The sequence below is a fragment of the Aethalodelphis obliquidens genome, unplaced genomic scaffold (genome assembly GCF_003676395.1).
Source record: "Aethalodelphis obliquidens isolate GAN/ISIS:26980383/991018 unplaced genomic scaffold, ASM367639v1 scaffold20, whole genome shotgun sequence".
Classification (NCBI taxonomy): Eukaryota; Metazoa; Chordata; class Mammalia; order Artiodactyla; family Delphinidae; genus Aethalodelphis; species Aethalodelphis obliquidens.
Genome location: NW_020837964.1, coordinates 11371932 through 11388223, shown reverse-complemented (window position 1 = coordinate 11388223; position 16292 = coordinate 11371932). Strand labels below are relative to the sequence as shown.

Below are 16292 nucleotides of genomic sequence, written 5' to 3'. Positions count from 1 at the left end.
CTCAATTGTGGCCAACCTGTTTGATGTGCACAACTCACACTGGTTTTAATTTGCAATGCTTCTATGACTAATGAGTTTAGACACCATTTTTTTTAGATTTGTTAGTCATTTAGGTATTGCTTTTATTCCTCTTTTTTATTGCTCTGTAGTCCTCCACATGTTCTGGTTACTAATATACTGGAAAATAGGTTCTCCTGTTCTGTGGCTTCTCTTTCCACTGTTTTAACATCTTCAAATGAATAGACATTCTTAAATTTAATAGATTCGGATTTGTCACTCTTTCCTCTTATGGTTCGTGCCTTTTGAGTCATGTCTGAGGAGTCTTTGCCCTCCTTAAAGTTGTGAACATGGTCAGCTGTGCTATCTTCTAGTAGCTTTATTGTTTTGCTTTTCACATATAGACCTACAATCCTACTGGAATTCTCTTCTGCGTGTGATTTAAAGTAGTAATCAGCCAACTTTCCATTAAATTTTTTTTCTTCTTTTTTCCAAAGTAGATATTCAATTGGTCTAGTGCCAGGCATTTAAAAGAAGTTGTTGTTTCTTTTTTTTAATGGCTCTGCATTCCAAACATTGTTAAAATTCACTGTCCATATATATTGAGTCTGTTTGTGGATTCTCTGTTCTGTTCCATCGGTCTGTTTGAGTAACTCTCTGCCAATATGACACACACTCTCTCTCTCTCTCTTTTTTCACATCTTAAGACTTCATATTCAGTAAAGAAAATCCCCTGACTTTGTTTTTCTTCAAGAATATCTTGGTGATTCCTGTCCCTTTGTTTTTCCACTAACAATGTATGAGAGTTCTTGTTGTTTCACATCCTCGCCGGTATTTAGTATCGTCAGGGTCCTGGATATTGGCCACTTTAATAGGTGTGCAAGTTCAGTTCATATTTATATAGAGAGTTTTACCCAGCAGATTTGCCTAAACTCACTCTACAGAGTAAAGAAAAATTTCTACATACACAATCATGCAGCCTATGAATAATAGCAGTTTTATTTTTTCCTTTCTAATCCTTATTACCTGTTAAACACTTTTGTTACCTTGTTGTACTAGTTAGAATATTGTACTAATGTTGAATTGACGGGTCTGTAGACAACATACTTGTCTGGGTCCCAAACTCAAAACAGCTCTCAGAATTTCATACTACATGCAATGCTTACTGTAAGAATTTTGTAGATATCCTTTACAGAGTTAGAAATTCCCTACTTGGCTAAAAGTTTCAATCTTGTTTAGATGTTGAGTTTAATCAAATACTCTTTCTGCGTCTATCTAGAAGACCATATTTTCTTCAGTTTGATTAATTATATTGAAGAGTTTTTAAATATTAAGCAATCCTTATATTCCTGGAATAAGCTTTATTGCATTATGACCTATTAGACTTTTTCCTTATTTTTATATTCTAGAATAATTTTGCAACTATCTTTTAAGGATTGTTGGATCTATGTTTTAATGAGACTGGCTTTTATTTTCCTCCTTACAAGTTCTTTGTCAGATTTTGATATCAAGGTTATGCTGGGCTCACAAAACAAGCTGGGAAGCATTCTGTTTTTCTACTTTTTGAAGGTGTTTATATGATACCCGCATTATTGTATCCTTAAATGTTTAGAATAATTCACTAGGGAAAACAGAGGGCCTGCAATTTTCTGGGTGGGAATGTTTTTTAATTATACATTTAATTTCGCCTATATATAGGCAACTCAGATTTTCCTGTTTCTCATCTGTTTTGGTAAATTGCAGTTTAGAATTTGTCCCCTTCACTTAATTTTCAAAATTATTGGCCTAGAATTATTCCAAATATCCTCTTATTATCATTCTAATGTGTGTAAGATCATGGTAAGATGCTCTTTTGCATTCCTGATACTGGTTGTGTCACTTTTCTTTTCCTTGATCAGTCTAACTAGAGTTTCTTTCATTTAAATGTCCCTCAAAGCCTTAAGACAAATACCATATGATATCACCTATATGTGGAATCTAAAATGTGGCACAAATGAACCTATATACAAAACAAACAGACTCGTAGACATAGAGGACAGACCTGTGGTTGTCAGCGGGGAGGGGGAAAGGGAGAGGGATGGACTGGGAGTTCAGGGCTGGTAGATGCAAACTCTTACATTTAGACTGGATAGACAACAAGGTCCTAATGTGTAGCACAGGGAACTATACTCAATATCCTGTGGTAAACCGTAATGGAAAAGAATACTAAAGAAAGAATGTGTATATGTGTATAACTGAGTCACTTTGCTGTACAGCAGAGATTGGCACAATGTTGTAAATCAACTATACTTCAGTAAAGAAAGAAAGAAATGTCCTTCAAAGCATTATCTTTATTATCCACTTCCTGTTTCATCCTTGGTTTTAATTTACTGTATTTTTTCTGATGTCTTCATTCATCCTCGGCTCATTAATCTTCTCCTTTCTTCTTTTGATATCTATGTGCTCAATAGCAGTGACTTCTCTTCCGTTTGTGATATTGATAATTTGGGTCTTCTCTCTCTTTTTTTCTTGGGCAGCATGACTAGAGATTTATCAATTTTAGGAAACTTTTCAAAGAACCAGCTTTTGGTTTTGTCTAATGCATTCCTGTTTTCAATTCCAATAATTTGTGGTATACATTTTTATTACTTCTTTTCCTCTGCTTATTTTAGACTTAACTTGCTCTACATTCTTCAGTTTTCTAAGATGGAAACTTATTTATTTCAATCTTTATTTTTTCTAATATATGTATTTAATGCTAAAAATACTGCTGTATCCCACAAATGTTGATAAATTGTACTTTCATTTTCATTTAGATAAGTTTTTAAACATTTCACTTGGGGTTTCTGCTTTAACTCTTGGGTTATTTTCAAACATTTTGTGACTTTCTAGCTATCTTTCTGTTACTGATGAAAAGTTTAATTCTAGTGTGATTTGAGAGCATACGTTGTATGATTTGTATTCTTTTACGTTTGTGAGGGCATATTTTAGGGCCCATAATGCAGCCTATCTTGGTGAATGCTTCATGAACTTGAGAAGACTGTTTCTGCTGTTGTTGGGTGGAATATTCTAAAATGTCAATTCGATCCAGTTGATTAATAGTGATATAGGTCTTCTACATTCTCACTGTTTTTCTGACTCCTTGATGTATCAATTACTCCAACTATAATAATAGATTTATCTATTTCTCCTTACAGTTCTATCAGTATTTGCCTCTTGTATTTGGACTCTGCTGTTAAGTCCATATGCATAGAGGATTGTTAAACCATCTTGGAAGATTGATCATTTTGTCAATAGGCAATGTGCCTACTTATCTATGATAATCTTCCTTTTTCTGGAGGCTGCTTTGTCTGAAATTAATATAGCTATTCTAGGTTTATTTAGATGTAGCGTTAGTGTGAAAAGTGAAATATAAAATGAAAACCAAACTTGAAAATTCCCTGAGCAGACCAAACCATTGAAGCCACATAAGCAAAACTAAATCTAGCCTATTTCATGCACAGGAGCAAAACTTAACTTAGTTTACTTCTTGTAAATGCCTCTGATAATCATAAAAGAAACTTAGGTCGTTTTCCTAAACACGGTATTAAATAATCACTTTTGATCAATCCCCTGCCGTCTGGAAACCCCCATTGTAATAACCAATCATACTTCCTCATTTTCACTTTATAAGCCATTCTGTAATGTTGTGCCTCTGAGCTTCACATTAGTTTTGGGGTTGAACGCTCCCAGTTCTAAAACTGTTCTTTCTTCTTTTTTTTTTTAATATTTATTTATTCATTTATTTGGTTGCACCAGGTCTTAGTTGTGGCAGGCAGGCTCCTTAGTTGCAGCTCCCGGGCTCCTTAGTTGCGGCATGTGAACTTTTAGCTGTGGCGTGCATGTGGGATCTAGTTCCCTGACCAGGGATTGAACCCGGGCCTGCTGCACTGGGAGCGTGGAGTCTTATCCACTGCACCACCAGGGAAGTCCCTAAAACTGTTCTTAATATGCACAATAAACTCTTACTGATTACTATTTTATTGATCCGGTGGTTTTAATTTTACTATTTCTGGATTTTTGACACTAACATAGTGTATCTTTCCCCATCTCTTTTAATCTATTTTTAGTCTTTTATTTAAAATGAATTTCTTGTAGATAACAAATAGTTGGGTCTGGTCATCCTTTATACTCCTTTATACTCTGAAGGTCTCTGTGTTTTAAGTAGTAGTTTTTTAAGTAGTGTATTTAGATCCACTGTTAAAGTGCTTATTGATATATTTGGATTAATATCTATCACGTTTGTAGCTGTTTTCTGTTTGTTGTATTTGTCTTGTGTTTTTTTGTTCCTCTTTCTGTTGTTGCTGTTCCCCCTTTTTAATGCCTAATTTGAATGTAATTGAGCATTTTGTATGATTCTGCGTTCTCTCTTACTATTGTTTCTTTAAACAGTTATTTTGTAATTAAGAATAAGAAAAATAAATTATTTTATCTTACCTTCTTTTATTCCTTCTCAACTACTCTTCCTCTCTTTACGTAGATCCAAGTTTCTGACCTCTATCATTTTCCTTTGTCTGAAGAACTTCTTTTAAATATTTCTTGTAGAGCAGGTCTGCTAGCAGTGAATTCCATCAGTTTTTGTCTGAGAAAATCTTTATTTCTCATTTATTTTTGAAGGATAATTTCTCTGGCTATAGAATTCCAAGATTATTTTTACTTCTTTCAACACTTTAAACATTTCACTCCACTCTCTACTTGCTTATATGATTTCTGATGAGAATTCCAAATATAATTCTTATCCTTTTACTCTAAAGGTAAGGTATTTGTTTTCCTCTGGCTTCTTTCAAAATGTTCTCTTTATCTTTGCTTTTCTGCAGTTTGAATATGTATAACTAAGTATAGTTTTTATTTTGATTTCTAACCTGCTTCTTACTCTTTAAACTTCCTGGACCTTGTTTGGTGTCTGTCATTAATTTTCGAAATTCATTGGCCATTATGACTTCAAATATTTCTTCAGCTCCATTCTCTCTTTACTCACCTTCTTATGTTCCATTTTTGCACATGTTACAACTTTTGCAGTTATCCCATGGTTCTTGGGTATTCTCTTCCACTTTTTTTCTTTTTGCATTACAATTTGAGAAATTTGTATTTTCTTCAAGCTCACTGGTTCTTTCTTTGGCTACATTGAATGTATCAATGTACCCATCAGAGACATTGCTCATTTCTGTTACAGTGTTTTTGATTTCTAAACACTTTGGAATCTTTGGTTCTTTCTTAGATTTTCATCTCTCTGCTTACATTCCCCATATGTTCTTGCATGTTGTCCAGTTTTCCCATTAGAGTCCTTAGCATATTCATCATAGTTTTAAAAAATTTCTAGTCTGATAATTCAAACATCTGTGACATATGCGAGCCAAGTTCTGATGATTGTTTTGTCTACGCAGACACTTTTTTTCCTTGCCTGTTGTCATGCCTTGCAACTTTTTGTTTGGACATATAGGACATATTGTATCTAGTAGTGGTAACTGAGGTAAATAGGTCTTTCATGTGAGAATTTATATTAATCTGGCTAGAAATTGGGCTGTATTTAATGTTTTCTACAGGTGGTATAGGTGCCAGAGGCTTCCAATTCATCTAGTATCCTTGTTTTTGCCTCTCCTTTGACTTTGGCATCCTCTTCAGAGATGGTCTGTGTTTTGCATTTCTCTCAGTTGTTATCCAGTATTATTATACTGGAGTCCTGTTGGTATGGTGGTATGACGTGGGGGAATGAGATCATTCTACAATATTGCAATTAAATGTTAGTGTTTTAGCCTTTGTCTTGAATCTGTGACCTTCACTAGTGTTTCTGGAGGTCCTTCATAGAGCTAAGGCTCTGGCAAAGTCTTTGTTATGGAGATCAGTCTGGGCATATTTCACAGTGATTACCTTTCCCCCTCCTTGCCAGAGCCAAGAAAGTCTTTTTTTCTGATCGTCGCAGAGCATAGAAAGGTTCCTGGAGGAAAAGCCCACAAAACTGTGGGGTCCTCGAAGACCACAGCCCTCAGGAGTTTCTCACTCTCATGGTAGTCCACACTCGGCCTCCATCAATTCATCAAAATTACCATGAGAGTTCCTACTGTTTTATGGCACTGGTGGATGGACAGATTTCTGCTGTCTTTGGGTGACCTTCTCTCTCCAGATCTCATGGGGGTGGTTTGCCATGTGTATTAGTCAGCTCAGGCTGGTATAACAAAATGCCATAGACTGGGGGGCTTAAACAACAGGCATTCATTTCTCACAGTTCTGGAGGTTAGGAAGTCCAAGATTAAGGTGCTGGCCGATTTGGTTCCTGGTGAGGGCCCCTTCGTGGTTTGCAGACATCCGTCTTCTTGTGTCCTCACCTGGTGGAGTGAGAGGAAGCTCTGGTCTGTCTTCCTCATCTTGTAAGGTTGCTAATCCCATCGTGGGGGCCCCACCTTCATGACTTCATCTAAACGTAATTACTTCCCAAAGCCCCACCTCCAAATACTATAATAATGGGAGTGGTTAGGGCTTCAACCTATACGTTTTTAGAGGGGCACAACTTAGTCCATAGCACCATGTAACCTCAGTTTTCTGACAGGTCTCAGAAAATTCATCGATTTTTAAGTTTGTCCCTCTTTCTTGTTGTATAGAATGATGATTCCCGAGTTCTTTAAATAACAGAGCTGATGCCTTTCCTATTTACTAATATGTGTGCATGTTGAAGACTATAAATTTCCTTTAAGAACAATTTATTCTAATGTTTTATTATTTTCTATTGTGTGTAGGACATTATATATGAAAAAAACGAATGATAAGTTGAGATCTAGAAGGATGTCTTCCTACAGAATATAATTACAGTTGCTTCTGCAGGCAGCAAGGAGCATGAGGCATCTCTGACCATCGTCATATAATTTCGCAGATGGAGAAGATGGGAAGCTGAATTCTCATCCCTGTGGGGAGTTGTCTCTCTCACCATTTATTCTTAGTTGTAGACTCTCAAAGTTTTGACACAAAACCTGTGGAAGCTTATGGTATATTCATGTCCTTGAGGGCTCTAGCACTAAAGTTTTGTCTCTAACCCTGTGAAGTTGTCAAAAGATCTGCTCAGTTTCTCCTCTTCAGAAATCCTTAAGTCACCGAAAGAGGAAAACAAGGGCCCCAAAGGTAGGGCTGGTCTCTTTGGCTGTTCTTCTCCCAAATCTCGGACATTTAATATTTTATTGTCTTTCAGAGCTTCAGTCCCTATTTTTAATTTTGTACAGCTTTTAGCAGGGGCATTGTTCAGAATCTCCTAATCTACCATTACCATAATATTATCATTTCTTAGTTAAAAGTTACTTTGCATCTCAGTCAAATTTTAATCTTCCTCAAAATTGTCCATGTTATCACCCTAATATAAATTTAGGCTTAATGACCTGTCCATATATCAGGCATGTAAAAGTTTATTACTATGTCTCAACAATAGTTACGGACTGTAGTGAAGATTGTATCTTTCGTGTGCTTTTTCTCTCTTGCCCTTTGATATTTCGGTCTTGAGAATTCAAACCCTTCTATGCTGAAAGGGCCTAACCAGTGTATTTTCCAACTTTGTGCCTCCACAGATTCTAAAATAATGGCAGGTTTGTGGTCCCTCAGTGAACTATTGTTAATAATTTGGTACCCCTCCAAATAAATATTTTAAAGATATTGAATATCTTCTGAGAGGGATAGTAGAAACTGACTTAATATTAATAAAATTCTATACTCTTTTATAATCAAAATTGAGTTATTATATATACAGAGCAAAACTTAACTTTCTGATTTGACTGCTGTACTCTCATTGCTGGTTTTCTATTAAATGAATTCCATTCACACTCAAGATAGAATCAACTTTTGTTGGATATAGTTACAATGTCTTGTTCAACATATGTTTAAACATTATTCTTATCTGGGTTTATGTTAGCATATTTCCCATTTTTTGGTAGTTCTTATTTTTCTTTTCTTTTATGCTTTTCTAGACCAGAAGATCTCATGGGAGGCATACTTAGTAAAGATTTATAACTAACATCATAAAATAAAGAGCTGATTTCCATTAGACAGCATGTTGCTATGGTATATTTAGTTTCTGCATATTAGCTGACAGTGTCAAAATGAATTGTACTTGGAAAAAGGTCATATGTAAGTCACATGAATAAGAGAGGTCAGGGGATTTTAATATTTACCTGTTTGTTGTATTGAATTTCTACTAATGTTACTGTTTATTTTGGTGGGAGCTGGACGAGTTTACATGTAATTACAGATCTGCTATATAACCACATGGTCCCATGTTTCTAATTTATCACAGCAGTGTTTTGGAGCCCCTTATGAACTGCCATATGTGGCCATCTCCCTTTATGTATCTTGGCTTTCATAGATGAGTTGCTCAATTACTATTTGCAAAAGAAGTTAATGCTATTACACTTTTTCATAAACTTTAGAAGCACTTTGAAAATACTTAAAATCCTGTGAAAAACTTTAATTCATTAACTCCATAAATTATCTAGGTTAGAATACATTTCTAAACCATCTTTGAGCATCTCACTGAGTTTGAAAATCGTCAAGTCTCAAAGAAAAGAAAAATACAATTAAGGCTTTTTGATTTTTATCACATAAGACACATCACCTTAATTTTACTTGTAGCTATTTCATGTATTTGATGATCTAATGGCGTGTTCTTCTACATTATGCATCTATTAGGTTACCGTTTCTACGCAGGAGTCCTATTGATGCTTGAAAATTTGTCTTTTATTTTCCTTCAGCTGTAGTAATTGTGTGAAAATGTGAAGTTAATAGAACAATCCTTTTGTCTATAAAAGTCAACTGGTAGAGTTGTGTCCCAGTTCAGTAATAATCTAAGTTGCATTACTTTCAGATGTGTCAAAGATTTTAAATATAAATTATGAGAAAAAGGGAAAAACAGCCTCAGATAAAATATCAGGTTTCCTCTAGGGTGAGTTGTTTGCTTTCACGTTCTGTTGGAGAGAGGCCTCAGATGGCTTAGCTAAATTACGGGCTTTTGATTCAGAAAAGTATAGAATTAAATCCTTACTCTGTCACCTTCTAGCTGCGTGGTTTTAGGCACATGAGCTCTATAATTTTTGTTATCCTCAGTTTTACGGTGGCCACAAAAATACTTCACAGGGTTGAGGCGAATATTAAAACTACATAATATATATTTCTGCTATGTCTGATGTTGAGACACAAGCTTTCACGTTGAAGACATTCAGATTGATAGCACAGAAGACGTTTGTTACTTATTTCTCCCTTTGGAGGTTAGCCCTAGTCAACTGTTCTCCTAAAATCTTTTCCCTCTCTGAGAAGTTTTGAAATAAAATAGGGAGGGGAAAAACAGCACGATTTATCCACAAGCCTGAAGAATGTTCAAAGAGCAGGCGGAAGACCAAGAGCACAAATCAGCTTGACCTGCATTGAAATGCGGATTTCTAAGGCCCCTCTCACAGATTTGGTGCGCGACAGCACCTCAGGTAATTTGGACAAGCACTAAAGTTCAGAATATACAATATAAGGGAAGACATACACATTCTCATAATAAAATTATTTTTTCAAAAGAATGAGACATTCAAATTCATGCGTTCCTTTATGAATTATGAGTATGTGAAAAAATTTTCATAGCAAATTGAGAGAAGTCTTCTAGGCAAGGGAATTACATTAGGAACGTTAGTATGCATTGGACTTTGCATTTATAAAGTGAATAGCATCAATTCCCCGTCTCATTCACAGACATTCTACAAAAATTCCCATTAGATATTGAATTCCACAGCAGAATCTTTATTATCTTACGTTTTAAAACTTAGCAACAAGTGGAACAAAACAATGCAGATATTATTGTTCAGTTAAATATATTTAACTAGTAGTAATGGTGCATGTTTTCCCAGTAACATTAATCTTAGAATGTTATTTAAGGTACCCAGAGCATTACTAAGTGGTATTTCTGCCTATTCTGTCACTGTATACACTTACATGTCTATGCATTACTTTATTTTGCTAATTATTATAAAATTAATACATGCTCATTAAAAAAATTCAGAAATGACTAAAATGTGCTAAGTAAAAATCCCATATCCCCCACCTCACAATTTCCCTCATCCCTTGACAGAAATAATCACTTAAAATTTTGAATGTGCTCAGATGTTTTTATTACTTATACAGACTAAGTAATTTACATTTCTTCTTTACGTTCGCAAAATTCAAATAGCTCATAAATTGATCAGATAAACTGTGAAGGGCTTCCATTTACAGACGTACTCTTCCCATTTACCTGTCTGTTGCCATTGTCACCTGCATCTTTTCTCCCAATCCCATAAAATGCTGAGATCACAGAGTGCCATCTATCTCAATCTATGAACTTATAATAATTTTGAAAAAATGTGAGATCTTTTGGAGGGTTATCTAATTCATCACCCAGCTGTTCACTGCAAGAAATCATAATTAGGTCTTGTATTAACCTGCCAGTGGTACCCAGGAAAATAAAATCATAAGTGTAAGAAGGTCTGATTAGGATTGAATGTCTTTAAACCAGGTCCTCAACCCTGGAGGCACATTACCCTGACCTGGAGAGCCTGTAAAGACAGACAGACAGGCACACACACACACACACGTACAGCAATGCCCAGGGTCTGAGCACTGGGAGTTTTAATGTGTAGTCCAAGTTTGGGAAATACTATCTTAAATGAAACTGCCCTTCCTCAGCCATTCTAAAGAAAAAGTTGGTATAAATGGACATTTTCAGGCAAATGTTCATGGTTTTGACAGAAATGGAGACTATGGTGCCCTAAAGGTGAAGTGAGGATGGGGATTAGGTAGTACAATAAAGAATACAGTTAACCTTTTATATCAAATCCTCAGTGTGAAATTTCAACTGGTGGAATAGCATGGAACGTTCTAGAAGTGTCTGGTTATCAGAGTCCAAATATCTGTGGGATTAAACGATCTCCTCCTGTTTATGTTCTGGGAAATAGTAGCCAGGGATGTGGGCCTAACATGTTTGAAACATGCTGGATAACTGTTCCTCCCTCAGGAGATACAGTGCTCATTTGTACATTCTCATTTGACATCTTCATAGAGATACAATAATCAAGAAACTTGCTGAACTTTGATTTGTTTTTAAGCCCAGTCTTTCCCAAACATACACATCCAACAGATATTTTGTTGAGAACCACTTTGAGCCAAGCCATATTCTAGGTACTATGGAAGGAAGGCAGTAAAGGTCCCTGCTTTACAGAGCTTGTCTTCTAAGGGGATAAGATAAACAAATAATCAAAAAAGACCCCCAAATAATGAGTAATATGAAGAAGATAAAACAGAAAGATAAGATGCTGGGGTGCCAGGTACACTTCCTTTAGAAGCTGTGGTCAAAAAGGGCCTGTCTTAGGTGGTACTCTTTAGACCAAGGCCTGAGATGACAAGAGGAGCTGGTTGTACAAAGATCTTGAGGGAAGAACTTTCACAGCAGAATGAACAGCTGGCGCAAAGGCCCTCAGCAGGACTGAGCTTGGCTTCTACACGGGGGTTCCCTGTGCTCAAAGCATCATGGAGGAGATTGCCAAAGACTGTGTTATGTTTGATAAGGAATTTGGATTTTCTTCTAAGTGGTAAAGGAAGCAGTGGGGGTAACATAGTTTGTCTTACCTTTAAAAATCTTACTGACTGCTCAGAGGGAAAGAGATTTAGGGATATGGATGGGGATGGGGATGGTGATAGGAAACAGAAGACTAAAAACATGAGGAAGAGGCCATTGAAGTAGTTCTGGAGAGATAATGCTTTGTTGAACCTGGTGGTTGTAGCTGAGATGAAGGGAGGTGCCCAGATTTGGGATATAATTTGGAGGCACCATCATAGAACTGTCTGTTTTGTGTGAGCCTGAAAATTGGGTGTATGAGGTACTGGGGTGGGGGGCATTGGGGGGCAGGAATTAGAGTTGACTGATAAGGGGAATCAAATCAAATTAATTTGACTGAAAAACCCAACCTTACTTTTAATTTTTACTGTGTTAGAAAATATTTTAGTAAACGTTGGTAAAGAGATATTTGTGAAGTAGAAAGAAAAGTAGGCAAATGAATAAACTCCCTGGGTATTGGTGTTCCTAAAATATTTGCTTTGTTTGGTATGATCTACATGAGGGTGACCTCATTCGTTGATCCAGTCATGGTAAGGGGACCTACCACGCGGCTGAATAGGTCGTAGCATCATCCCTTATTTCAGTAGTTCCTACGTATCCTGATGGTTACAGTTAAACAAAAAAAGAAGGAGGAGGAGGAGGGGAAGGCAAGAAGGAGAAAAGGAGGGAGGAAAGGAAGGAAGAGGTGGAAGAGGAGAAGCTGAAATAAAAATTAAGTATCAATTATTGAGAACAACTGCTTCATCCTAACGTTTTCACATATGAAGATTTACCATATGTCACATAGGGGAAAATAAAAGCTGGTTAGGTGTGGGTTTTGCAGGTGGGCTATATGCTAGGTAGATGCATCCTGATATTGTGGAAGGAGTATAGCTCCTGGTCATACCATATAATAGTTTTGCAAACACCGGAGACTTTTTTTTCATCGTTCTGACGTTTAATTTCCTCATCTGCAATTTGATGGTGCTAGCTCAGCATCATTCCTATGGTCTTTCTAGCTTTCAAATCTAAAATCTGTAAGTCTAATTTCAGGTCTTTCCAGATGATGACTGATTCCAATTTCCCTTAACAATTGTTTAAATACAGGCGCTTTTATTTTATTATTTTTTATTGAATAAAAGTGACACGCAACAACAGTTTTTAAGGTGTCTATCCAGCCTTGTGGTGAATGAAGTTTAACAACCTATTTTCAGAGTGTAGCTCTGACTTGAATGTCTGGTGATAAGTTTCATTTATGTTACTGAGTAAGATAAAGTGAAACAATACAAACAAGTCGTAACCTTACTCATTCATCAATGATGTGAGTAACTTCTATGCTGAATCAGATCCTAGCTTTTGAATACAGGAAGAAGATGTTCTCAATATTTCTCATGGTTCACAATGTCAGTAACTTTTATGTTTCATCTGCACCTTATAGAAACAAACTTTACTGGGGGTTTCATAGTTGTAAGCTGGCTTGCTGCAGGTGATGGAATTTAAACTGCTAGATAGAAAGAGGTTTAGACAATAGTAACTTATGCAGATGAAGATACGTTATGGCATAACTGTTAACAATATGATCTTCTTAAAGAAGGTTGCCATTTTATAGTAAAAAAGCAAATCATACATTGCTTGTTGACATTGTAGGAGACAAAGTGAAATAGATCTTCTCCAGGTACATTGATTTCCTTCTTTTCTCTTTTCTTCTAGGGATTTTCAGGAAATGCAAATGCAGACAGTGTTGTGTACTATAGACTCCAGCCTTCTATCAAAGCCAGATTTCTGCGCTTCATCCCTTTAGAGTGGAACCCCAGGGGCAGAATTGGAATGCGAATCGAGGTGTTTGGATGTGCATATAGTAAGTGTTTGTTTATCCAACACAGTGGAATAGATACCAAAGGAGATGTTTTAAAAGCTAAACTGTATGCTGAAATTGATTTAAGAGCTGCGTAAAGAGACATAAAAACGGGAGCAGTTTCTGTGGGAAGCTTTATTTGTGCCCATACATGCCAATATTGACTTACGTGTTCAGCTTTTATATTTTAAATCAGAAATGGAAGCATTTTACAGCTAGACAAATCGTTACAGAGATAGATAGATAGAGATACATGTTTGTAGACATATGTGAATCCATTTATCCAAATCTGATATTTTTGACCAGATCTTAACTTTTAAATATTAGAATGTCCCCCCATAGACTATATGTGATGATGTTTCATTTGGGCACCCTAAATTTAATAAAAGACAGTGGCCCATTTAGTAAAACCAATCATCTGTTTTGAGACCACAGAATGTTCTTCTCTACAGCCTAAAAATAATATGCCATGAAACTCACTTATAAATATGCTATGCCCTGTGCATAAATTCATAGAAAAGGTAAAGACCCCTGCCAAAATGTAAGATGTGTTTGAAATACTTTCACATAAAAGATAGAAACCACAGATTTCACTTAGTCTCCTCTTAATGAAGTATTTTATTATGTCTTTTTGTGGGACAGAGACCTGAGAGTTCTTGATAGCCCACCTCAAGCCACACCATCCTGTCGTTAGTTAACATGATCTACAATTATCAGACGAGCAGTCTGAGGTTTGGAGAGAGTCAGTAATTTGCCCAGCGTCTCACATCTTAGTCCACAGAAGAATCTGGAGGAGAACCCATAACTGTTCAATTCACTGCATCCTTATTCCTCTAATAAACCTTTATTTTTTTAGCCACTAAAGCTTTCTTCACATGTATTTCATCACTTTTTCAGGTTCACTTTATTTATGTAAAGGAAGGCATGTCATATAGAGGACAGGCAGCTTGTTGAAGTTGTCTATCCTGTGTCAGACAGAGAAACCACGTCGGCAGAATTGTCATAATAGTATTAGCAGCAATAGCACTAATGTTAATAGGATTAATTTTTATAATTCTAGACGTAACAAATTTTTCTTGAGTGCTCATTATATGTCTAATACCATATTAACCAGCTAGTCTATAATTCCAAACAAAGTCCGGATAAATATTATTAGGTAACTTGTTCCATTCCCCTACTTTGCAAATGAGGAAGCTAGAGCTTAGGGATTCCATGTTGACTTGTTCCAACCACCCAGACAGGAAGTGACAGAGCTGGGTTTGCAGCCAAGCCTGCCAGACTCCAGAGCCCCAGCTTATTCTCATGCCTCCTCCAGCCGTTAAATCAGAGATGAGCCATGGGCAGCTTACTTCTCATCATCTGCCCGACTTCCTTCTAGCTTTCCTGGCTTCTGCGGTTCAGCTTAGCTGCTCCTGGTATGTGTTAGCTCCTCCCTTTACAATGATCCCACTTGAATAAAATCATCCTTAAAAAAAACGTCCCACCCAAAATTGCGATTCTGGAACACAGAATCTGGACAGTCAGTCTTATTTGTCTTTGGATCGTAGAGTTTTAATAAAGCCCGTGCCACACGATGGGCAATCAGCAAAGCAAACTCCAAAATGATTCATATTTATAGTTACTGATTCAGAGCGTCTACCTTGCAAAATATTTATTTATCAGTGTATAATAATAGCAAACAGTTACTGAGCACTTATTCTGCGTCAGATAATAGTTTTTATAGACGTACTAATTTAATCCTAAAAATCACCCATCTAATGGAGTCTTAGAGGTATTAAGCAGTTTCCCCAGCAGCACACACTTAATACACATTCGATCTCGTATGTAAATTCAGCGTTAGTTTAACAAGGCTATTGATGCTGTTTTCCCACAGTACCGTCCCTATGAAGTGACTGATGGGGTGCAGGCTCCTTTGAGTTCTCTGCCGCCGCGTGCTGGGTGATAACTCAGATTCCCCCCAACCCGCCCCGCAACCCCATGAAACATTCTTTTTGCTGTTAATTCATCTGCTGTCTCTTGGAGTAAGCACATCATCCGGGCACTTAGTCAACCTCCTTTTTTCATGGACCCACGGTTGAAGGGTCAATAGCGAGAGCCAACATTTTAAACTCAAACATAAACACACGGTAAAATGATACAGCAGGATTCAATGTAAAGTGGCTGTCGGATAATTTTGGATAAAAGAGAAAAAAAATAACCTTAATGGAAAAATACTCTCACAGATGACCGAAAATAACCTCAAAATGGGTTGGGTGTGAATGCCTTCTGGGAATGTATTTGATCAAATTGACTTTAGTTCCTCAATTACACCATAGTCAACACTCTTATTCTCCACCTCTGTGTACCATTAGCCTTGCAGAATATTAGTTTACTAAAGTATGATACTATTTAATCATCATTTACTGAACACTTAATACGTGTCAGGTACTATTTTTTACCATTTCAACAGCACAGTGAAGTAGGTACTTGGATATTACCATTTTATGGTCTGCCGAATGACCCCTGTGGCTTGCTCTGGGTTGTTTGGCACAGAAATAGCTGAGACCACCAGTGTCCCCTGCCCTCAAAAGGAAGAACTGTAGGTCAGCAAAAGAAGCCCGCTCAAGATTTTGTCTGCAACTCTCCTGAGTAGCCCAGATCCAAGATCAGACTGGATTTTCTCCAGATATGCAAGGCTATTCTTCCGCAATCCTTAAAAAAAGGGAAAGTGTGGGAGGGTGCGACATGAGCAGGGCTCTTGCGGATCCCAGTCCCAGCGCACCTGTATGTGCCGGCAATGAAGTGGGCCTCTTGTGAGCTTGAGCAAGGCCTGGAGGATTGCATCCAACCTGCCAGCTTGTG

General features: G+C 36.8%; 1 protein-coding gene across 7 annotated transcripts in view; it reads left to right on the top strand.

Moving 5' to 3' along the window:
* The window catches only part of CNTNAP4 (contactin associated protein family member 4), a 262365-nt gene that overhangs the window by 130302 nt on the left and 115771 nt on the right, over window positions 1–16292 (top strand). For all 7 annotated transcript variants that reach the window (XM_027119209.1, XM_027119210.1, XM_027119212.1 and 4 more), the window contains exon 4: window positions 13307–13454. In XM_027119209.1, coding sequence (XP_026975010.1) covers window positions 13307–13454 — 148 coding nt within the window. The remainder of the gene's footprint in view (window positions 1–13306; window positions 13455–16292) is intronic.